Source organism: Balaenoptera acutorostrata, chromosome 20 (assembly GCF_949987535.1).
Source record: "Balaenoptera acutorostrata chromosome 20, mBalAcu1.1, whole genome shotgun sequence".
In the NCBI taxonomy this organism is placed as follows: Eukaryota; Metazoa; Chordata; class Mammalia; order Artiodactyla; family Balaenopteridae; genus Balaenoptera; species Balaenoptera acutorostrata.
Genome location: NC_080083.1, coordinates 27,618,169 through 27,643,023, shown reverse-complemented (window position 1 = coordinate 27,643,023; position 24,855 = coordinate 27,618,169). Strand labels below are relative to the sequence as shown.

Here is a 24,855-nt window from a genome sequence, read left to right as displayed (position 1 = left end):
ATTGATTCAGGTCCGCTCAAGACAGGGCTAGGGAAGAGAATAAGCGAAATGCCTTTATTCCTTTCCTGCTGAGCCCTACGTAGGGTCCGAATTTAGGCAACTCTCTAGATAAAAAAGCACTGCTCAGCTGTGGTCTTCTTCTAAGATATTTGCTCATATACATAAAATAATTTCAAAAACGTAACTCCCAATGCATCTAGTTTACAAAATGTTTCATCATACAGAGTTGCAAAAGATGTAATTCCTAATGTATTGTAAATATTGACATTTTAAAATAAAACCATTAATCACTCTTTTAAAAGTATCCAGTGGAATTTAAATACCTTAGCAGTTTAATACCTACCACCATGCAAATTTTAAAATATAAAAAATACGTCCTCTTATTAACTCTTAGGTAAGTGAATCAGAAATTTTACATCACTTGAATTTCCATTCCATTTCTTCGACATATAACTCCTTTAGTTTTCATGACAAAGGTATGAATTATGAGCTATTCTTATTCCCATTTTGAAGATTAAAAAACAACAAAAAGTTCAGAGAGGTTAAGTAACTTCCCCAAGGTCACTGGACTAAGTACGTGGCTAATACCTTGCAGTCAGTAGATACGTTTAAAAAAATTTTTTTTTTAAGTTTTATTTTCCTGTGACCCTAATGCTTTAGGTCTTCTGGATTGAGTTATTACTATTATTAGAGGTACACAATTGATCAAAATAGCATAAAACGCCACACATTTTGTTACATAATTATTAAACGGAGAAAATAAAATGGACATGGACCATATCTATTAATAAAATAAATGGAGCTCTGTGTGGGGTTTTTTAATTAGTCAAGTCTCTGTGAATGGATATTGCTAAATGAGACAGGGCTCCCCATCAATTCTGGACCTATTTTTTGTTTTTATAGATGTGACGCCCTGAGAAAACATGTTCATTTATGTAAGTAGATAAGAATGGAAGGACTTATGTTATTGGCTATATCAGTCAATTCCTTAAAACTCTTTCCAACTTACATGCTAAAATCACCTAGAGATCGTTCGTTAAAAATTATTTTCAGTACTCCTTCAGTCAACAATTCAGTTAGGTTCAATAATGTTAAAAACAAAGAATTGGGAATCACATGACTTTCAAAGAAAGTGTTTACCCAGTCGCTAGAGTTGTTCAGTTTCTCAATATCTGGGAAGGCTCTACTAAGATTTAAGTGATTGTTATACCACTTACTTTTACAATTAGAGGTGCCTGGTCTATGGCGCTAAAATTAGATGAAACTGGGGTAAAAATAACAATTCCATAAAAATGGGGATTATGATCAAAGACCTGTATATTGATGACAGATGGATAGAGATGGATGATTGTCAACTATTATATATAGATTTATTAGCAATTTAATCTGATAGTTGAAATCAATTATGTTTATAAATATTCATTTGATAGAATTGGAAGAGCATATCAACATCTAAGAAAGAAGAGTTAATCCCAATAAAATGAAGCTGAGTTCTCAAGTTCAGGGCATTGTTACATTTTTTGTATGAATGATTGCTGTTATGGACATGATTTACAGCAGAATCCACTACATGTTTCCCTAAAATTAATCTAAATTTAACAATAGCTTGTGGAAACAAACAAGTACAGTAGGTGCTGTAAGGCTATGTGGATGGGGTCAGGAGGGAGAAAGACACTTTGAGGAGAACAGAAACAGTGCACAGGCACATTCTCAGGCAATCAGCTGTAGGAAGGAGTCCCAGTAAAGGAGGGAGATGAACTGAATTCTCTTAAAACCACACAGGCCTACCTCTCCTTAGAAAATGCGTGCGACTCCTCAGGACACATTTACGCCCAGTTTGAAGACTGCTACTCCAAAACATGGAAAGTTACCTAAGCAGTGTTTACCTGGCTAGTCTTGTTTCATTTCTGGAGATGTGCAAAACACCACCATTCCCCCTATTATCGGGACCTCGAGTGTGTCCTCTGTGGTTTCTGGTGAGAAATCTGCTATCCTTGGAATTGTCTTTACTTTATAGGTAAGGTGTCGTTTTTCTCTGCTTTCAAGATTTTTTTTTTGTCTTTGGGTTTCAAAATTTTAATTATGCTGTGTCTTGGCATGGATTTTTTTAGGTTTATCCTGCTGGAGTTTCACTCAGCTTCGAGAATCTGTAGGTTTATATCTCATGTCAAATTTGGGGCATTTTCAGCCATTATTTCTTTGGGTACTTTTTCAGCCTCTCTTCCTAGGATTCCAATCACTTAAACATTAGATCTCTTATTATAGTCCCACAGATCCTTGAGGCTCTTTTTTTTTTTTTTAACTTTATTTTCTCTCAGTTGTTCAGATTGTGAATTTTCTATTGTTCTCTTTTAGATCACTGATTATTTCCTCTCTCCCCTCCATTTTGTTGTAGAGTCCATCCACTGAGCTTCTTACTTTGGTAATTGTATTTTTCAGTTCTAAAATTTCCTTCTGGTTCTCCTTTACATCTTCTATTCCTTTGCTGAGACTTTCTATTTCCTTGCTGAGTCTTTCTTTTCTTTCACTCATTTCAACATGTTTATCCTGTCTGCTTTAAAATATTTGTCAGATAATTCTAACATCTCCATTATCTCTGTGTCGGCATCTATTAATTGTCTGTTTTTCAGTTTAAGATCTTCCTGGTTCTGGGCATGAAATTGAAGAAGTTGAATTCTGAACATTTTCATATTATGGTCTGAGATTCTGGATCTTGTTTATTCTGTTTTAGCTGTCTTTCTCTGACACTGCTCTGGTGGGGGAGGGGAGGTACTGCAGGTGGGGATTGAAGTCCAAATTCCTTACTTGGGCTGTGTTAACACCTGAAGGCCTAAGTGGCAGAGAAGCTCCTCCTTGCTGCTGCCACTGGTGGGAGTTCCCATCCTGGTTGACATGTAAGAATGGACTCAAGCAAACTCATTTGTCTCTGGTCCCTGATTTATTTTTATCTGAGTTTGGAAATTTGAGAAACAAGGTGCATTCTGATACACCCCACATATAGAGTTGAATTCCTGTTGTTGCACCTACAGGATTTAAATTTAGAAACTGAAGCTGAAAATAAGGAGCATGAAAAATAGCATTGGCCTCTCTGGGTTTTCCTTGCTCCTAAGAATTATTTCTAGTCCATTTCTTCTCTCATATTTTCCTGTTCTCACTCAGCTTTGTCAAGCGCACTTTTATCTTCCCTCCTCCTTGACTTGGGGGCTTTGTTATGATTCCCTGCCTGCTATCATCCTGTTTGAGTTTTGGAAATAGTTGCTATGGCGTTTAGCCCGGTTCCTTCAGGAAATTAGCCCTGAAGAAGAGAAAAAACACTTTTTTTGCAACTATGAAACAAAATTGCCTGCCCCCGCAGATCTGGTCATGTGACTGCCTGCCTAATCCTCTTCCCCGGATTCACACCACCTGCAGTGAATCTTGAATTAGTAGCTTGTCAGCAGTAGCTGCATTCTGATCCAGACCGACCAAGACCCCTTGTACTTTATTCTCCAACAATTCCCCTATTACTTATAGCTCCCTGAATATGCTGGTGCCTCTGAGGCCCTGCATACAATAAAAGAATAATTTATCCCAAACTTGGAAAAAGGCAAAATGCTGTTTGCCTCTCTGATATCACGGCAGAGGAGTTTCAATAGGGCTGCATGGCTCTCATAGGATACTCAAATACTACTTCATGGTCAGGGTCTGTGTGGCCAACCATCCAGGACGGCCTGGTCCTCAGTCTCATGGTGTCCACAGTTTAGTGAGGAAAATAAAATAAATAACCACACAAACGATTATTTTAAAACAATTATGATGAGCATCAGGAAGTAGAGGTACAGGATGTTGTGAGATCCTATGTAGACTTCACCTAGTCTGCAGTGTTGGGAAAGGCTTCCCTGGGAAGTGACATTTAAACTGACAGCTGAAGTCTCAATAGTAACTAGTCAGGTGCAGGGGAGAGAAAACATGCAAAAGGGCAGTCCATACAGGGAGAACAGCACGTGTAAGTGCACAGAGAAAGACACACACAGAAGGAAGATGGTGTGAAGACACACAGGGAAGAGACTGCCATGTAACAGCCTGGATTGCAAGCCTATGCTCTGAAAAATCACTGGGAGGGCCTTTAACGAGCCCTCAGCCAAAGAGCCTCCATCAGCTTCTCATACCCTTCCCCAACATATAATTAAAAAAATAAAGTATTGTTGCAAACACAGTTTTGAGATAAGTTCCCAATAGATTTCTTCCAATCCTGTTGCCTCCCCCAAAGCTCTATTACATTTTTGATCTGTCCTGAGAAGATGAGTTTACATCACAGAAATGCAAGTTCAAACTGAACCACAAGCATCACCTTAAAAAATGTTCTTTTGCCACTCTCCATGAGAGAAAATTCCATTGGCTCTTCAGTCTTGACTCTCTTTTGCTGGTCTTTCTGCACAGTCCCCTTCTTTTCATCTATCTCTCTTCTTTCCTCTCCTAGAAGGAAACCAAATTCCTCTCATATTCCTGTGCAGCACAGTTTAGCAATTCTTTGTTTCCTTGCCTGATGCCCCTATACTCTCAGCTCCCACCTCCTAATGTCAAGGAACCAATAGGTTTCTTTTTTTCTCATTATGGTTTATTACAGGATATTGAATATAGTTCTCTGTGCTATACAGTAGGACCATGTTGTTTATGTATTTTATATATAGTAGTTCGTATCTGCTAACCCCAAACTCCTAACTTATCCCTCCCCACACGCTTTTCCCTTTTGTAATCATCCATTGGTTTTCTACGTCTGAGTCTGTTTCTGTTTCATACATAAGTTAATTTGGGTCGTATTTTAGATTCCACGTATAAGTGATATTTGTCTTTCTCTTTCTGACTTACTTCAGTTAGTACGATGGTTTCTAGGTCCATCCATGTTGCTGCAAATGACATTATTTCATTCAAAAAGATATTTTTCTTAAACAAAGACCATTCCAGTTCTTGGGAGGAACTTTACTACTGGCTCTTAGAATAATAATCTTTCACTTGGTTCCCAGGTGTGTTTTGTTGCTTTGATTCTAGTGATTATAAACTGTAAAAAAAGGGAATATGTTAGTGTTTGCCCTCATAAAAGACCACCCAGTGTTGAAGGCCAGATTAAAATGGAGATTATAGGGCACCTACTCACAGTTTGCCGTACTTAACACCACATTTATCTACACAGCCACTGTAAGTGACTCATTGTTTGGTGATTCTTGTGTCATAAGAGCATTTTGGGGGTTCCCTTGTTTGGTTAGCCTTTGCTTATATCGTCAAAAACTTAAACAGATGAAATAGTATGCATTTCAAGTCCTAAGGCATTTTAAGAATGGACTTCTACAATCCACCAGAGGTCTAGTCCTACTTTTTCCTAGCTGACTTTTTCCTTATATCTTATTATAAAAATTTCCGGACACATATAAAGGTTGAAAAAAATATATAGTGAACACCCATATACCTGCCATCCATATTCTAACATTAACATCTTACTATAATACTTGCTTTATCACATATTTATCCATCTATTCATTGCTCTTTCCACCCATCATTCCATCGTATATTTTGGATTCATTTTAAAGATTGCATACGCTTCCTCCTAAACACTTCAAACCCATATGATTAACTAAAGGTGAAGTTTTGTTTACAATTTTTCCTTTTCAAGCAAAATTTGCCTCTTATGAAATGAACAAATCAAGTGTATGTTTGCTGAGTTTTGACAAATATATGCATCTGTTGTAATCCAAACACCTGTTAAAAACAAGACAACAGGCCCCAAATGAAATCACTTATGCTAAGCCCCACATCACCAAACCGAGACTTAATTACAGTTTTGGCTGTCCCAGAAATGGAATCTTAAACCAGTCCATCAGGATTTGCCTATTCAGCCCTAGTTAATCTGCCTGATAGACACCTGCCATCCCGTAAAGGCAAGTAAACTTGCAATAACCACCCCACTTTTTTGTCTGTATAACTTCCTCATTCTGCTCCTTTCTGCCTATAAAATTCTTTCATTTTGTACATTGGAGCTCCTTTCTATCTGCTAGGTTGAATGTTGCCTGATTCATGAATCACTGAATAAAGCCAATAAGATCTTTAAATTTACTCAGTTGAGGGGACTTCCCTGGCGGCCCAGTGGTTAAGACTCCACCCTCCCAATGCAGCAGGCACAGGTTTGATCCCTAGTCAGGGAACTAAGATCCCGCATGCTGCAAGACGTGGCCAAAAAAAAAAAAAAATTTTACTCAGCTGAATTTTCTTTGTTAACACACCTATCAAAATGTGCAATATTACCACTACCCCCAGGAAATTTCATATCCCTTCCCTGTCAATGCCTGCCTCTTATCCCTTTGATCCCTGCCTTTTATCAACCACAGTTTCTAGTTGATTTTTACTCCGTCACTTTATCAGGGAATTCCCTCTCCTCCATTACTTCTGCTGAATAAGCCCATCCCATGATTTAAAAATAACACTTTTAATGTTATATTCAGTCGCCCCTCAGTATCTATAGGGGATTGGCTCCAAAACACCCCACAGATACCAAAATTCACAGATGCTCAAGTCCCTCATATAAAATAGTGTGGTATTTGCATATAATCTCCCATATACTTTAAATCATCTCTAGATTACTTATAATACCTAATACATGCTATGTAAATAGTTGTAGATACAGGTGTGCCTCATTTTATTGTGCTTCACGGGTATTGCATTTTTCACAAATTGAAGGTTTGTGGCAACCCTGTTTCAAGGAAGTCTATTGCTGCCATTTTTCCAATAACATTTGCTCACTTTGTATCTTGTGTCACATTTTGGTAATACTTCACAATTTGCCAATATTTCAAACTTTCATTATTATTATATTTGTTACGGTGATTTGTGATCTGTGATCTTTGGTGTTACTATTACAAAAAGAGTATGACTTGCTGAAGGCTCAGATGATGGTCAGTATTTTTTTTAGCAATAAAATATTTTTTAATTAAGGCATGTACATTTTTTAAGGCATAATGCTATTGCACACTTAATAGACTACAGTACCTTGTAGACATAACTTTTACATGCACTGGGAAACAAAAACATCCGTGTGACTCTATTGTGGTGGTCTGGAATCAAACCTGCAGTATCTCCAAGGTATGCCTGTACAATGTTAATGCTATGTAAATAGTTGCCTGCATGCAGTAAATTCAAGTTTTGCTTTTAGGAACTTTCTAGAATTTTTTCCAAATATATATATATATTTTTATAAATTTATTTATTTATTTATATTTTTTTATTTTTGGCTGTGTTGGGTCTTCGTTTCTGTGCGAGGGCTTTCTCCAGTTGTGGCGAGTGGGGGCCACTCTTCATCGCAGTGCGCAGGCCTCTCACCGTAGTGGCCTCTCCCGTTGTGGAGCACAGGCTGCAGACATGCAGGCTCAGTAGTTGTGGCTCACGGGCTTAGTCGCTCCGTGGCATGTGGGATCTTCCCAGACCAGGGCTCGAACCTGTGTCCCCTGCCTTGGCAGGCAGATTCTTAACCACTGCGCCACCAGGGAAGCCCCCAAATATTTTTGATCTCCTGTTGGTTGAATCCACGGATGTGGAATCCACAGATATAGAACCAGCCAATAGTGAGGGAGTGCTGACTTGCAGAATAACGGTTGCAGCCTTTAATGCAATAGTACCACTTCTATTTTATCTTAGAGAAATAACCCCAAATATGAAAAATACCATATGCAAAATATAGATATTTATCATAGTGCTATTTTTCTGTGACAAAGTGAAGCCGTAGAGTCTAATTATGGAAGAGTTTAAGTGTATTTGAGGCTCTGGTGACACAGAACAACTTTGAATGTTTAGATAGGAAAAGTTTAGGACAATCTTTGTTACATCACTACTTCTGTTTGACTAACGGTGTAACTTTTATATAAACAGTATCTTTCAAATGTTTCTCCAGAGGCTCATCCCCAACACCAGCATTATGGGATTTTACTCATTCTGGAGCATCCCATGCTAAAGTTGCATCCCATGCAACGAGAACCTGGTTGCATATTTCTCTTCTCTGGCCCAAATCTCAGCACCCTCCCCCTTCATCTGCAGGACTCTGCCATTTCACAAGGCTGCAGATGAAAACATCTGTCCGTTAATGACCTGCAGGGGCAGAAGGTTAGAGAAGGGAACAGGAAAGAGAGAGTTGTCACATGTACTTCGTTTTTCTGTTTTGTTTGTCATGTGCACCTTTGAAGCAGAATATTTAGAAGTAACCTGACCGTCATACCGCCCTGCACAATCTTGTTTCCTAGCTCTGAGGTGAGTTATTCTGTACACCCTAAAATAAAAATGATATTTAGATACACATGCACACACACACACACACAAGAAAACACCTCTCCCATCCTTTTTCTTCCCTTCCCCTTCCCAAACCTCTAAATGCCTCTTTAAAATGACTGTTGTCATGTTAACGAAACAGGTGTCATTTAGGGGGCTCGGTCCTTTATGTCTCAGCAGTAAGAATTCAGCGAGAGGCAAACTGATAGATAAGAAGTGATTTATTAGAATAGGACGCTTTCGAGGCTTAATAAGCAGTCAGGCAAGCGTTGCGATGCCCCCGAGTACTTAGTGGGTTATATTTTTATAATCAGGAAGAGAGAGGAGGGGGAGAAGACCTTCTTTGTCTTTCTTGAGTAGATGTCACGCTTTCCTCATCAGTTCCTCCTCCAGATTGGGTTTTTCGTCCCTACGTGGTCAGGCCAGGACTGTCATGGCACTTTGGAAAAATTATTTCAGGTCTCAGTACAATGAGGACCTTTCACTTTGATATGTCACCTTTCCATAAATGATTGTGTGCACAGAGCATGTGCCGGTTGTCATTAACTTGATGACACCACTGGGCAGGATATAGGTCTCATGCCACCATTGTTGTATTGTTCCGGGGCATGTCTCATGCTTCTGTTGCATGATTTTGTTGCTAATCAAGCTAGCTTTATTTTGTTGTTAAGCAAGCCAATCTGGCTTTGATGCTAAGCCACTTGTTCTGCTTTATGAGTCAAGCAAGCCCACATTTTTTCAGGATTTTCCCATTACTTTCTTGAGTGATCATTAATCTTACTGCCGTCTCCCAAAGTTCCCTAAAGTTCCCTATCAACAATCCCCTAACGGGGTTTCTAAGCTAACTATTTGATTATCCTACTCAATCCCTATCATTAACAACACAGAATTATGCCAATGACAAATTATTGAGAAAAAAAAACAGAATAAAAAATTTTATTATCGTATTTAAAAAGATGACGTAAAAGACTAGAGGAAAAAAAATCCCAAATGCCAACAATGTTTATGTAGTATCTAATTTTTCCCCCAAATTTCCAAAATGTCCATTATATTTGTAATTTTGTAAGAAAAATAATTTTAAGAACAAATCTATGAAAATGGAATCCCCCAGTTTCCAGATTAAGCTGGTCAGGTTTAATCTGATTTGGGGCAGATGCAGCAGTTTGAAAGGCCAGGTCTTTTGTTGGGGAAGGAAGAGATAGGCGGGGCAGGAAGGACGGTCCTCGTGGTTATTTCTCTGTAGCGTCTCAGTTCTGTCGCACAACCCAAGTCAAATCAATGCATTAAACGCCTCTTCCTTTCTGCTTGTCCCCAAAACGGCAAAGAACCACGTAGTGGGGCAAAAACAACACCCCGAACGCCGTTGCAGGAAACCTAGTGGGCAGGTTGGGCAGAGGGCGCGCGAGACGTCGCTAGCCGCTCCACCCTCCCAAGCCCCGCCCTCCCCTCCCCGCCCCCGACGCCCAGGCCCCGCCCCTGACCGCCCAGGTCAGGCCCCGCCCCCGTCCCGGCTGGGCCTCGCCCAGCCCCCCCTACCGTCACGTGGTGAGGCGTGGGGTGCAGCCCGTAGCTGATGCTGCCGCGCGGTATTCATCATGGAGCTGGCGCCGCGGAGTTGTTGTCCGCGGCTGCTGCTGCTGCTCCTGGGCCTGAGCGCGGGTAGGTTCGGGCAAAAGGTGCTTCAGCGGCCGGTGCCTCCTTCTTTTCTTTAGGGATGAGAATCTGTTAGTGGGTTTGTGCTTTTTAAAGCATATTCCTTTTCCCCTGTTTCTACCTTGCGTAATTATTTCGCTTTTGAGGCTTACTCTATTTTTTTTTTTTTCCTGATTTAAAGTTCTTTTTCTACTTTATTCTGGCTCTGGGTGGTCTGCTACCTTGTTTCTTCCCTGCGCGTAGGTAGAAGCAGTTTTGCAAAATGTAAGATTTGGAGAAGCTGCTGATCAATGAGGTTTCCACGATCTTAAGGCCACCTCCCTTTTCCTGCCGTGATTGGCTGCTAAATGAGATTATAAGGTCTTTTTATTTTGAGCTGAAACACACGGTACCAAAAGACTCTGAAAAATCCTACCACGAATGGGACGTTTAATTGATGGTAAGCCTTTCTCCCTCTACCTGATCAGAACAGGCAAGATAATATGTCCCCTCACCGCAGTCCTTTTTGGCAAAAACAAATTCGTGTTTAATGGGATGACTTGCAAATTGATTTTCAGTCTTTTCTTTAAGCAAAATGAGCCCTGGTGTGAATCAAGAACTGAGAATTCGAACTGGCCACAAACTTGCCTTGTGATCTTAGGCAAGTTGCTTAACTTGTTTTCCCTTTTGTAAAATGGGGATATGACCCTTCGGCTTGTGTCTGGGAAATGTTGTCGAATAGGTTGCCCCCCAGATTTTTTTTTAATATAAATTTATTTTATTTTATTATTATTTATTTTTGGCTGTGTTGGGTCTTTGTTGCTGCGCGCGGGCTTTCTCTAGTTGCGGCGAGCGGGGGCTATTCTTCGTTGCGGTGCGCGGGCTTCTCATTGCGGTGGCTTCTCCTGTTGCGGAGCACGGGCTCCAGGCGCCCGGGCTTCAGTAGTTGTGGAACGCGGACCCAGCCGTTGTGGCTCGCGGGCTCTAGAGCGCAAGCTCAGCAGTTGTGGTGTATGGGCCCAGTTACTCCGCGGCTTGTGGGATCTTCCCGAACCAGGGCTCGAACCTGTGTCCCCTGCGTTGGCAGGCGCATTCTTAACCACTGCGCCATGAGGGAAGCCCTGCCCCCCCCCCCCCCCAGATTTTAACAGTGGTCACGGGCAGGAAAGGGAGGAGGAGGAGTGCCAGGGGTTAGGTAAAAACGGACCAAGCCTTATCTATCATTTTTAAGAAGACTGTAATCTTGTGTTACTTGAATGTAGGATCTTATAGCCACGTCTATAATAAATATTCTAGCCTTTCTATTCTGCTCATCAGACCACTTTCTGCTTGTCTTAATCTTCATCCTTAACAAGTTTCAAAACAGCATTGTCTCCTCATATACTCCCTTCTCTTATTTTGGGGACCAGTTTTTGTTTTTTCACTTGCCACAGGGGCAATGAAATTCAAAAAAGGAGGAAGTAGAGGCAGACAACTCCAGTCACCAAGGATCACCCTCTCATCACCTTTCAACATTAGCCTTCTTTACCCACAGAGTAGTATTGGAGAAAAAAAGATACTGTAACTTGAAAGTTGTTACTTTAGCAAAGGTGACATAGAAAATGAGTTCAACCTACTCTTATACACATTTTGCAGATGCTAGAAAAGTTAACTTTGGTTAACTCTAAATTGGAAGAAAATTGGAGTTGCGGGATTAACGAATATATATATGGCTTTTATAAATTTTCTGCCAAACTGCCTTCCCAGTGTGCACTTTTGCCAACAGTGCTGAGGGCTGGTCTCCTGTCTCATTGTGGAGGTTGAGCCCCTGCCATCTGTCAAATAAGCAAAGGTTTTTCTAGTGACCTCATTATTGCTTTAATTTTCATATCTTTGAATATTAGTGATGTTAAACATTCTTTCACGTATTTATGACATTCGTATTTCCCTTTTCATAAATTATTTTCTCGTGACGTTTATCCATTTAATTATTAGGATCTTACTTTTTTTGTTGTTGTTGTTATAATTACTGTTATTTATTGAACGCCTAGTAAGTGCTAGGTATTGTACAACTATCTTGATTGTTGCAAGGCTCTTGCATTTTTTAGTTGGTCTAACGATTAAGGAAATACCCTTTTTCATATTTGTTGCCGATCTTTCTTTGTTGTTTTGCCTTTTATTTTTGTTGTACAGAAATGTAACAAGTTTCTGTCCTCAACTCTTGATATTTTGTTTTATAGTCTCTAGGGTATGCTTTAATCGTTTCCCCATCCAGCGGTCAAAAAGACATTCAACTCTATTTTCATGTTATTTTTCGCATCTAAATTTTAAAATTGAAATATCTGATCCACTTGGAATTTATTTTGGTTTATAGTGTTAAGAAAGAACCTACATCTCTATTTTTTTTCTTCAAAAATCTAACAGTTGCCCCAGAGTAATAGAGTGAGTAATCTTGCCCCACTAACTTGTGATGCTTCTTTAATCGTATATTAAATGAGGAACAAAAATCAGCATGCTGCATTTTGAGATTTTTTCTTTTTTCCCCCAAGTGTAAATCTCTCTCTCTTTTAAACAGAATTATAAACACGTTTTATGCTTGCTGTTAAAAATCCAAACATTACAGAGGGTGTAGGTGAAAACGTGAAAGCCTCCAGCCCCCTGTGCCACTATTAAGTTTGGTATGTTTTTTCATAACTGAGTTTTTGGTTTTTTTTTTTTCCTTATCTCCATAATATATTGGAGTAAATAAATTGTCTGAAATATAAACCAAATCATCACTAGCCTAGCCCAGCCATGTCTCCTGGGCTGGGAATTTAACTGGACATAGACATTCTTCCGGAAAATCGAATTGTGCTTCTGTTTCAGGAGCTGTCATCAGCTGGCCCATAAAAGAGGGCAAGGAAGTATGGGATTATGTGACTGTCCGGAAGGACGCCCACATGTTCTGGTGGCTCTATTATGCCACCAGCCCCAGCAAGAACTTCTCAGAACTGCCCCTGGTCATGTGGCTTCAGGTAAAATTGGTTTCACTGCCTGGCCTGAGGTTGAGGCCAAGTTTCCCCCACTTACCACCTTGCTTGCCCTTAAAGGCTCACAGCTCAGCAGTGAAGAACTGATGTGGTGCAGCAGCCAGCTGGGGCTCTCCTAGGCTTGGGGATTCAGCATCCTTCTGAGGCAGGCAAAGGCGATGGTACAGCCAAGGAAGCCAAATCAGAGTGAGAGGTTCTAGCCTTTTACGGGGGTCTTTTTCTGTTGAGCCCAGCACAGGCAGCGGTAGGAACCCTTACTGGAAGCTCCTGAAGACACATTTGACAATATGCTGACAGAAAGTGTTTCTGGAAGGTTCCAAAGCAAAGACTGAGGTACCCTGACCAGCCCTTCCTCTCCCTCCCCTCCCAGTCCTTTCCTAGACCTGAATTCCTTGCCCCTAGAAAAACTGATATTTTGAAAGAACTCAGCCTTTTGTATCTTAGCATTAAGTGTTGGGCCCTATCCTTCTCCCTGAAGAGTGTTTGCATTTTAATCTTGAGCTCTAGTGGTAGGATTGAAGACAGGAAACTGGTTGAAAATTATTTGAGGGCAGGCAAAGGATCCTTCCTTTCATTCCTGAAATGTCTGTCCAAAGGTGGCCCACACCCACCTGGAAGACCAAGATCTAGGGAGGGGTTGAGGAACGCGGGTCTTGCTTCACCTTCTGGAAACTGTAAGCATGGCCCAGCTGGGGCGCCAGGTTGCTCACCAGTAAATAGGGCGCCCTGATACTCACCCCCATGGGATGTAAATGTCACTTCCTCCAAAAATGTCATTATTCATAAGCAACCTCCCAGTGCCCCCAGCTTTGCCTTCCAGACCAGTGGCTACAGGCTTCCTGATGAGATAGTGAAGAAGAGCAGTTTGCAGGGAGGGGCCTTTCTCTCTTGGGATTATCGCAAGTATTTTCTTTGAAGGCTGCGGTGAGGCTCAGCCCGAGAGTGCAGATAGGAAAATGTCTCAGAAGAAGAACCTGTCTGTGTGGCCCAGGGAGCTTTTGTGCATCCCGGGCGGCTGGAGATGAAGCTGTGACAGGGCTGTCAGGGAGAGCTGTGCAGTGGACAAGCCCAGTTCTGCCTTCCTGCCACTTACAGCCGTGGCAAAACACTTACCTTCTCTGGGCTTTGGTTTTCTAATCTGCAGGATTTCAGCGCTTTTCAAACTTTTTATTAATCAGCAGAACTTTTTCCACTCCCAAGTGAAAGCTTGCAGACCAGCCAAAGCAGAAGAAAGAAGTGCTGGGGCCGAGGTTGGGGCGGAGTGCCAAGTCCCACCCACTCAGCCTCCCCTTTGTCACATGCTACCCCTCAGGTACTTTTTGGGCTTCCAGGAACACAATTTGAAAACCACTGAATTTCAGAAACTGCAAACCTTCCTTCTGGTTGATTGCAGAATAGGGCAGTTGTTTTATTTGAATGAGTTGCCAACATTTACAAATCAAGACGTTTCCTTCCTTTTTCCAAAAACCAGGAGACATGATTACTTGGGGCCTGAACTTGCTATCCCGGAGCTGAGCGGTGGGGGCCCTCTTGCACACAGGCAGGAGCTTCTGGAGGAGGGGACCCACCTGCCCTCCTTGCTCCGTGTGGTGCACTTCTGGCCCCTCAAGACCGTGCAGTTTGTGACCTTTGGTTTCTGTGATCTGAGATGCTATTTGATGGTTATCAACGGGCCAGCTGGCCTGCTCTTCATCTCCTCAGAGGCCCAAGGGAAGAGGAAAAGCGTATGATTAAGGAAGAAATAATTAATTCAGGTTAAAAGGAAATCTGTCTTAGCAGCCTACTGAGAATCCGTACACTGACTTCTCTGGACAGGTCTTTGGGAATCAAGGTCACGTCATCTGAGTGAGGTAGCTCTGAGTGATGTAGTGTGCTACTTTAGGTACACTTTCAAGCCATTTAAGCGTTTTAGTTTGTCCTTTGACACACTTGCCATATTTCAGAGTCACTGCATAGTCCCGGGCCATGACAGTACCCCATCCCAGAGTTCTAGATGAAGAGATTTTGCAGTGGTATGTTATCAAGTAGAACAGAACAGGAGAACGGGATTTCTCCCACAAAGACCATACCTCTAGGATTCCAGCTTCTCTCCTTTCACTTTGGTCCTATCCCAGCCCAGTAAGTCCACTAGGAAAAAGGGGCCCAGCTTTCACTCAAGGACCCTTGCTTTTATTTTATTTTATTTTATTATTATTTTTTTTTTGCTTTGCTTTTTTTTTAAATTGAAGAATAGTTGGTGTACAGTATTATATGTTACAGGTATACAGTATAGTGATTCACAATTTTTAAAGGTTATACTCCATTTATAGTTCTATAAATACTGGCTATATTCCCTGTGTTGTACAATATATCCTTGTAGTTTATTTTATACATAGTGGTTTGTACCTCTTAATCCCCTTCCTTTACATTCCCCCCTCCCTTCCCTCTCCCCCCTGGTAACCACTAGTTTGTTCTCTATATCTGTGAGTCTGCTGCTTTTTTGTTACAGCCACTAGTTTGTTGTATTTTTTAGATTTTCCATATAAGTGACATCATACAGTATTTGTCTTTCTCTGTCTGACTTATTTCACTTAGCATAATACCCTCCAAGTCCAATCATGTTGCTGCAATTGGCAAAATTTCATTCTTTTTTATGGCTGAGTAGTATTCCATTGTACATATATACACCACATCTTCTTTATCCATTCATCTGTTGATGGGCACTTAGGTTGCTTCCCATATCTTGGCTATTGTAAATAACGCTTCTATGAACATTAGGGTGCATGTATTTTTTCAAATAAGTGTTTTTGTTTTTTTCAAATATATACTCAGGAGTGGAATCACTGGATCATGTGGTAGTTCTATTTTTAGTTTTTTGAGAAACCTCCATACTGTTTTCCACAGTGGCTGCACCAATTTACATTCCCACCAACAGTGTTACAAGGATTCCCTTTTCTCCACATCCTCACCAACATTTGTTATTTGTTTTCTTTTTGATGATAGCCATTCTGACAGGTGTGAGGTGATATCTCATTATGATTTTGATTTGCATTTCCCTGATGATTAGCAGTGTTGAGCATCTTTTCATGTTCATGCTGGCCATCTGCATTTCCTCTTTGGAAAAATGTCTATTGAGTTCTTCTGCCCATTTTTTAATCAGGTTGTTTGTGTTTTTGATGTTGAGTTATATGAGCTGTTCATATATGTTGGATATTAACCCCTTATTGGTCGTATCATTTGCAAATATTTTCTCCCATTCCATAGGTCTTTTCATTCTGTCAATGGTGAGGACATTGCTCTTAATTTATTGCATGTTACGTGCATTTTTCAATGTTGCCACGTAGTTTATCGTAGTTTGTGATCCTAAATGGCAGTGTCACATTCCGTCCTGTAGACGTGTCATGATTTACTAACCCATTTCCGTACTGTGGGACATTGGAGTTTCATCCTTTTGCTGTTATAAATACCACTGCAGTAAACAGCTCCCTCTGACTTGTGAGCTTTTTACCACTGTATTAGGAAATCTTAAGATACAGAGTGCATATAATTAGAGGGATTTATAGCCTCCCAGTTTTATAATAGTTAGCTTGGTGTCAGTTCAAAACATTAGTTTCATAAAGTCTCTCTGTTGGGATCCTTTAGTTACCCCTGAGCCCTGACTCTATGTTGTCTTTTTTTTCCCTTTAGATTTCCCTGTATAGATTGCCCTGGCTTATGTTTTGCCTGAGCTGTTTCCTTCCATCTTTGCGTATCTCCCTTTCCTATGCATCTTGCACAGGGAGACAACATCCTTTTATTCAAGGCCCTCGGCCTATCCTGTTGGCTCAGATGGCCCCTGAGGTTTTGTCCAGAAAAGCACTGACCATCCTTTCCCCTGACCATCTCCTGTAGGACCTCCTCCCCTCTCTTAGCCCTTAGAACCCATAGAACCTCTGCCTCTCATAGTCTGGGGCCCCAGCACTGAGCTTCTGTTCAGAATCCTGCCTCGCCCCTGGCCTTGGATGCCCACGGTATTGAGTGCTTCCTGCCCTGGGACTTCTGCATTTACTACGTTATATCCTGGGGATCATCTTGATCAAACTGCCCCTCAGTCTGGGTCCCTTGTAAATCCTCAGGGACACTGAGGAGAGGGTGGTGGAGAGTCACAAGGCCCCGGGTCCAGTCCTGGTGGAGCCCCTAATTGCCACGTTCCCTCTCTGGGCCATACTGCTCATCTTCGAAGGGAGAAGGTTTGGACGAGATGTTTTGAAGTCAGCAAACCCCACGTGAGGCCAAGGCTCAAGCTCAGAGAATCAGAGGTAGGAACGTTCCCTCTGGGGGCTCTTAGCCTGGTTGCTTCCTCTTTTTAGAAAGACTTGAGCAGTTACCAGGGGGCTCAGTTAGTGCAGACACTGGATCAATTGTGTCCTGTGTGTAAGGTTGACCCAGCCATCACTGACTCATAAATTGTTTATAGTGAATGGGGTCATGGTTGTAATGACGAAGGTTTGACTAACATTTTCTCTGACTTTATTTTTGTTTGTTGTTTTTTGCTTTCACAGGGTGGTCCAGGTGGTTCCAGCACTGGATTTGGGAACTTTGAGGAAATCGGGCCTCTTGACAGAGAACTCAAACCACGAAGAACTACTTGGGTACAGTGAGGAAGGCCTCGAACTCACACTGCCGTGTGGCCTCCCCCAGGCTGAGTCCCACCCAGCCCTACCCCATTCTGGGTGGCGTCACAAGTTGAGCGATCCCACTCCACCCCCCTCCCTCTTCCTCTGTGTCCAAGGGGACCTTGCGTACTTGTCCACAGGCTTCCTCTCCAGCCGGCCTCTTCCATTTCTTGGGGCAGCTTAATCCCACACTGGTCACCTTCCCAACTCGGTGACCTTTCTCTCCACTTGCCTGCAGCAACCTCTGTCTACTCTAGCAGACCCCCTGGACCTTGTCGTTACCCACATATTGGCCATCCCTGCAATCTGAGATGCTAGGGTCCCACCCTTTGGCCACAACCTGCAGTCCTTTCCCCTCCTACTCCCCTGCTTCGATTCTTGTCTTCCTCAGGACTTCAAACCCCTTGTCCTCTGCCCTTTTGATGTCTCTCTAGCTCTCTGTCTCCCCCCGCCCCCTCATTCTTAGCTTCACTGCCTTACCTAACCCCCACCCCTGGTTCCCTCATCCTTCTCCCTCCACATCCTTGCCGCACCCAGCCTGGGGTCAGTCCCCCTGTCCACGTGCTCGGCCCCTTCCTCCAGGCCGCCAAACACTGGTGGGCAGCACCACCCCAGTGGGCAGGGTGGGGCTGTTGCTCCCAGCTGGTGGCCCCCCTCTGCTCTGTGCTTCTCCTCTGCTCCTCTCCCGTCTGTTGATGGACACTTAGGTTGTTTTCACCTTTTGGCTGTTGTGAGTAATGCAGGGAACATTAACGTGCAAGTATTTGTTTGGGCCCCTATTTTCAATTTGGCGGTGGGTGGGGAATTGCTGGGTCCTATGGTAGCTCTATGTTTAATACCCAAGTATTGTTAATGTTCTTCATCCACCCCTTTTCCATCGCCTCTCATGGGTGCTTTCAAAATGCACCCGCCCCCCACCCCCAATCCACTTCCCACATGGTGCTTAAGTGAAACCCTCCAATGGCAGTCACTCCTTAGTTTACCGTCTTTCAGTTCCCCAAAGATCGGATCCAGATTCCCGGGCATTAACTGGCTCCTGCTACCTCTAGCCACACCTCCCAGCTTCTCTCCATGTGCACTCTTCCTTGAGGCCTCTGCGTGGGCCATTCCTGGGCTTGGACTTAATTCCTTTGGTCACCCGGTCACACCTAGCTCACCATACTCACCTCTAAGACTCAGTGCGGGAGTACCTCCACCTGAAGATCCCCTCTGAGCCCTTTGATTTTCTTGTCTGTCTCCATACTGGTCTTCCTTAAGCACATTTTACTTACTCTTGCCTCAGGGTCTTTGCACATGCTGTTCCCTCAGCCTGGAACATTCACATACTCACTTCCAGTAGCAGAGTACCCCACTGGCTTGTCCCCAAGCCTCCCACGACTAATAGGGTAATGTGACTGGGGCAGAGAGCCTGAACAAGAAGTGAGGAGATGCTGGCCTTGGTCCTGATGCTGCCATTACCTATCCAACTTTGTGACCTTGGACAAGTCCTGGGCCTTTTCTGGGCTTTAATGTCCTGATCAGTAAAGGACATGGCTGTAGTGTGTCATCACTAGGGATCCTTCGGGATGTAAAATTCTATAACACTAAGCCTCTTTGGGAAAGGTGTTAGAATAAATTCTGTTCTTGTAGTGTTCAGCAAAGCCAGGCCAATGTGGAAACTGGATTCATCTTGAAGGAAACAGAGGTGTGGTATTCCGACCTCTCACTGCTTCGAGCTGTTGCTCAGACTGACACTGCATGGTTCTACCTGCACGAATGAATTACATTCAGGACATTTGTAGTGTGTGAAAGTAACAGCCTAGATGCTTCGATCCCTGTGTATATGTTAATCTTTCCTTCTTGCCTCTCCTTTTCTTTGCCTTTCTTTGCCATACTGGTCTATGTTCCTGTTCCAAATTTTTTTTTAATCCATTTTAGTAACAGATCATAACCACACTGATATCCTCACATGTGTGGTTTTTGCTGAGCTCATATAGGATGATCAAAAGGTAGTTGGTGACTGGCTGGCTGATTGCAACATTTGACTTTCCTCTGTGGCTTGTAGCTCCAGTCGGCCAGTCTCCTGTTTGTGGATAACCCAGTGGGCACCGGGTTCAGTTATGTGAACAAGAGTGACGTGTACACCAAAGACCTGGCCATGGTGGCATCAGACATGATAGTTCTCCTGAAGACTTTCTTTGAATGCCACAAAGAATTCCAGGTAAGCAAGCTCAGAGGGGGGTTAGCAGTTGCAGCACTGCATCCATCAGATGCAAACTTCCCCGAGAGTTACATGCCTAGCTGATTCCAGAGAAGACCTTTTTGCACCCAGGATCAGATTGTGGGCTTCTGTCTCAGTCATCACTAAAGGTGGTTTTAGCTTGAAAAAAATGACGCTGCAGCCAATATTCTTTTTTTTTTTTTTTTTTTAAATACCGTAAGCCTATTTTCTTTTTTTAAAGATTTATTTATTGATTGATTGATTGCTATGTTGGGTCTTCGTTTCTGTGCGAGGGCTTTCTCTAGTTGCGGCAAGCGGGGGCCACTCTTCAACGTGGTGTGCGGGCCTCTCACTATCGCGGCCTCTCTTGTTGAGGAGCACAGGCTCCAGACGCGCAGGCTCAGTAGTTGTGGCTCACGGGCCTAGTTGCTCCGTGGCATGTGGGATCTTCCCAGACCAGGGCTCGAACCCGTGTCCCCTGCATTAGCAGGCAGATTCTCAACCACTGCGCCGCCAGGGAAGCCCCCCAATATTCTAATTAAACATAATAATCAGATATGGGAAGAAAGATCAGCAAAAGCAGATTTGTTTTGTCTGGCCATTGCATGCAATAGAAATTTGAAATTGATTCGTGTGAATTAAAAGGCATTCAGGATATTTAATTCTTTGTAAATTCCTTTTCTTCCTAGACGATTCCATTCTACATTTTCTCAGAGTCCTATGGAGGAAAAATGGCTGCTGGCATTGCTCTAGAACTTCATAAGGTAACAAGGGAGATGACTTTGTTTTGGTGTTGGACAGAAACTGATTATCTTACTTGTTGTAGTCACCTGATAATTGAATATTCTTTGAATAGGACCTTGTACATACAGAGTAAGTCTGTAATAATAACCATGAAAAGTTTCAAAAAGAACAGTGAAGTTTGCCCCACCAGATATCGAACAGGCTATACAGCTAAGCGAGTAAAGCAATTTGGGGCTGGCATAGCAACAGAGAAATGCAGATACATACAGCAGGCTAAAGAATCTAGAAACATATTTTATGTATACTTATGTATATTTACATACATATACTTATGTATATGTATATATGTATCTGTGTATGTTTATAACACATACATATGTATCATACTTACATATGAACGTATATAAATGATAAGATGGTATTTCAAATCATTGAGGAAAACAGAATGTTCAATAAATGATATGGAGACAAGTGGCTATCACTTTGGAAAATAGTAAAGTTAGATTCTTGCCTTACATGAAACATCAGTTCTTTTTTTTTTAATTTATTTTATTTTTGGCTGTGTTGGGTCTTTGTTGCTGTGCACGGGCTTTCTCTAGTTGTGGCGAGCGGGGGCTACTCTTTGTTGCATTGCGCCGGCTTCTCATTGCGGTGGCTTCTCTTGAGCACAGGCTCTAGGCGTGCGGGCTTCAGTAGTTGTGGCTCACGGGCTCTAGAGCGCAGGCTCAGTAGTTGTGGTGCACGGGCTTAGTTGCTTCGCGGCATGTGGCATCTTCCCAGACCAGGGCTTGAACCCGTGTCCCCTGCATTGGCAGGTGGATTCTTAACCAATGCGCCACCAGGGAAGCCCTGAAACATCAGTTCTTGATAGATTAAAAATCTAAACATAAAAATCAAAACTGTAAGAGAACCAGAAAATATAGGAGAAAAGTTTTATAATCTTGGGTACGAAAAACTTGCTTTTCCTTCATAAGATGAAACACCCAAAAGCAAAAAGAGTAAGTTTGACATATTTAGACCACATAGAAATTTAAAACTTCTTAGAGTTTCATAAACAATTTTAAAAGATACACACACACAAATAAATATATAGTAGAAGTAGTATTCACATCAATAAGTCCATTAAAGAAGATAATATTCTAATAGGATATTGGCCAGAAAATACGGGCAAACAATTTATAGAAGAAATGCAAACTGCCTATGGACATGTGAACAATGTTCAACTTTTATTAGTAAGTCAAATCTGTGAGATTTGCAAATATTTTAAAAAATTGGTGGGAAGTCCCTGGGGGGTCCAGTGATTAGGACTCCACGCTTCCACTGCAGGGGGCACGGGTTTGATTCCTGGTCAGGGAACTAAGATCCCACATGCCACGTGGCATGGCCAAAAAAATAAATAAAATAAAATAAAGTAAAAATTTGGTAACTCCCAGTTTTGGTAAGAAGTCAGGGAAATAAGGGCTCTCATGCACGTTTGATGGGAATGAAAATTGGTAAATCATTTTAAAGGGGCACTTTGGCAGTATCTATAAACTTAAAATGTATGTGCCCTTTGACCCAATAATTTCACTTCCAGGAATCTGTCCTGTGGGAATACTTATACATGTGTGTGTGTCAGCGGATGTTAAGTTCATCGTTGCTTATAATGTCCATAAATGGAAAAACAAGATCAGTGGCTGTCTGTAGAGGATTACTTAAATGAAATATGTGGATCCTTCCGTGATGGACACTTTGAAGCCATCAGAAAGAATGGGTAGATCTGTGCATATGTATACATGTATGTATATATATATGCTTGTGAAAACAAGGAAAGGCGTTAGAAGGATATATACCGTGCTAACTGGTTAGTGAGCGTGAGGGTGCAGGTGGGGCAGAGGTAAAACTTTTTTCACATTTTCTCCTGTCTCCTTCTGTGATTAAATTTTTTACAGTGAGCTTGTATGAGCTTTTTTGTTTAATTGAAGTATAGTTGATGTACAATATTATATAAGTTACACATATACAATATACTGATTCACAATTTATAAAGATTATATTCTATTTATAGTTGTAAAATATTGGCTATATTCGTGTTATACAGTATGAGCTTTATTTTTTTAAGATTTATTAATTCTCTTTAAAAATGAACTTTTTATAAGAAGAAGTATAGGTGCATAACAGAAAATTAGAAAATACAGCAAGCACAAATTTAAAAAATTAAAAAGAGATCACCATTGTTAACACCTTAGTGTATAGCCTTTAAATCTTTTTCTGCGCTCTTAGAAATAAGTAAATTTTTTAACCAATAGGAGATAGTAGTATACGTAATGTCTGTAGCCTGCTTTCTTCCGTCATTAGTCCTCCCTTTCCTACTTCAGTAAATTTTCATCTCAAATATTCAGGCTTTAATGATCCCAACACGTCCTTTATGGTCAGTTTGTTTAAGCCAGGACTCAGTCCAGATCCGTGAATTACATGTGGCTGGGATGTCCCTAAAGTCTGTTTTCATCTAACACAGTTCCTTTCTTATGACCCCCATTTGGTAAAGAAACTAGACTACTTACAGAATATCCCATTTTCTGGATTTGTGTGATAGCATCTTCATGGTGTTATTTAGTTTATTCCTCTCTTCATGGTGTTTCCTACAAAACTGGAAGTCATAGTTAAAGGCCTGATGCATTCAAGGTAAAAGTTGGATAGAATATATTATAATAGGTCAGATTTCAGGAAACGATGGCCCATAGGTCAAATCCAGTCCACCACCAGCTTTTATACGACCCATGAGCTAAGAGTGGTTTTTACATTATCGAGTGACAGTGGTGAGGTGGGGTAGATTAAAAGAAGAATAATCTTTCATGACACATGAAAATTGTGTGAAACTCAAATTTAAATGTCCACAAATAAAGGTGTGTTTTTTTGTAATTTTTATTTTATTTTATTTTTTTAACATCTTTATTGGAGTATAATTGCTTTACAATGGTGTATTAGTTTCTGCTTTATAAAAAAGTGAATCAGTTATACATATACATATGTCCCCATATCTCTTCCCTCTTGCATCTCCCTCCCTCCCACTCTCCGTATCCCACCCCTCTAGGTGGTCAAAAAACACCTGAGCTGATCTCCCTGTGCTATGTGGCTGCTTCCCACTAGCTATCTATTTTACATTTGGTAGTGTATATATGTCCATGCCACTCTCTCACTTTGTCCCAGCTTACCCTTCCCCATCCCTGTATCCTCAAGTCCATGCTCTAGTAGGTCTGTGTCTTTATTCCTGTCTTGCCCCTAGGTTCTTCAGAACTTTTTTGTTTTTATGTTCCATATATGTATGTTAGAATATGGTATTTGTTTTTCTCTTTCTGACTTCAATCTGTATGACAGACTCTAGGTCCATCCACCTCACTACAAATAACTCAATTTCGTTTCTTTTTATGGCTGAGTAATATTCCATTGTATATATGTGTCACATCTTCTTTATCCATTCATCTGTTGATGGACACTTAGGTTGCTTCCATGTCCTGGCTATTGTAAATAGAGCTGCAATGAACATTTTGGTACATGACTCTTTTTGAACTATGGTTTTCTCAGGGTATATGCCCAGTAGTGGGATTGCTGGCTCGTATGGTAGTTCTATTTTTAGTTTTTTAAGGAACCTCCATACTGTTCTCCATAGTGGCTGTATCAATTTAAATTCCCATCAACAGTGCAAGAGGGTTCCCTTTTCTCCACATCCTCTCCAGTATTTATTGTTTGTAGATTTTTTAATGATGGCCATTCTGACGGGTGTGAGATGATATCTCATTGTAGTTTTGATTTGCATTTCTCTAATGATTAATGATGTTGAGTATTCTTTCATGTGTTTCTTGGCAATCTGTGTATCTTCTTTGGAAAAATGTCTATTTAGGTCTTCTGCCCATTTTTGGAATTGGGTTTTTAGTTTTTCTGATATTGAGCTGCATGAGCTGCTTGTAAATTTTGGAGATTAATCCTTTGTCAGTTGCTTCATTTGCAAATATTTTCTCCCATTCTGAGGGTTGTCTTTTTGCCTTGTTTATGGTTTCCTTTGCTGTGCAAAAGCTTTTAAGTTTCATTAAGTCCTATTTGTTTATTTTTGGTTTTATTTCCATTTCTCTAGGAGGTAGGTCAAAAAGGATCTTGCTGTGATTTATGTATAGAGTATTCTGCCTATATTTTCCTCTAAGAGTTTGATAGTGTCTGGCCTTACATTTAGGTCTTTAATCCATTTTGAGTTTATTCTTGTGTATGGTGTTAGGGAGTGTTCTAATTTCATTCTTTTACATGTAGCTGTCCAGTTTTCCCAGCACCACTTATTGAAGAGGCTGTCTTTTCTCCACTGTATATTCTTGCCTCCTTT

At 41.4% G+C, this 24,855-nt stretch overlaps 1 protein-coding gene across 1 annotated transcript in view; it reads left to right on the top strand.

Moving 5' to 3' along the window:
• The first annotated feature begins 9,817 nt into the window (after positions 1-9,817).
• SCPEP1 (serine carboxypeptidase 1) overlaps positions 9,818-24,855 on the top strand; it is a 37,507-nt gene continuing 22,469 nt past the window's right edge. The window contains exons 1-5 of the mRNA XM_007176159.2: positions 9,818-9,945; positions 12,763-12,911; positions 17,447-17,536; positions 19,605-19,760; positions 20,450-20,524. Of these exons, the coding sequence (XP_007176221.2) occupies positions 9,882-9,945; positions 12,763-12,911; positions 17,447-17,536; positions 19,605-19,760; positions 20,450-20,524 (534 nt within the window). The 5' untranslated portion in view covers positions 9,818-9,881. The remainder of the gene's footprint in view (positions 9,946-12,762; positions 12,912-17,446; positions 17,537-19,604; positions 19,761-20,449; positions 20,525-24,855) is intronic.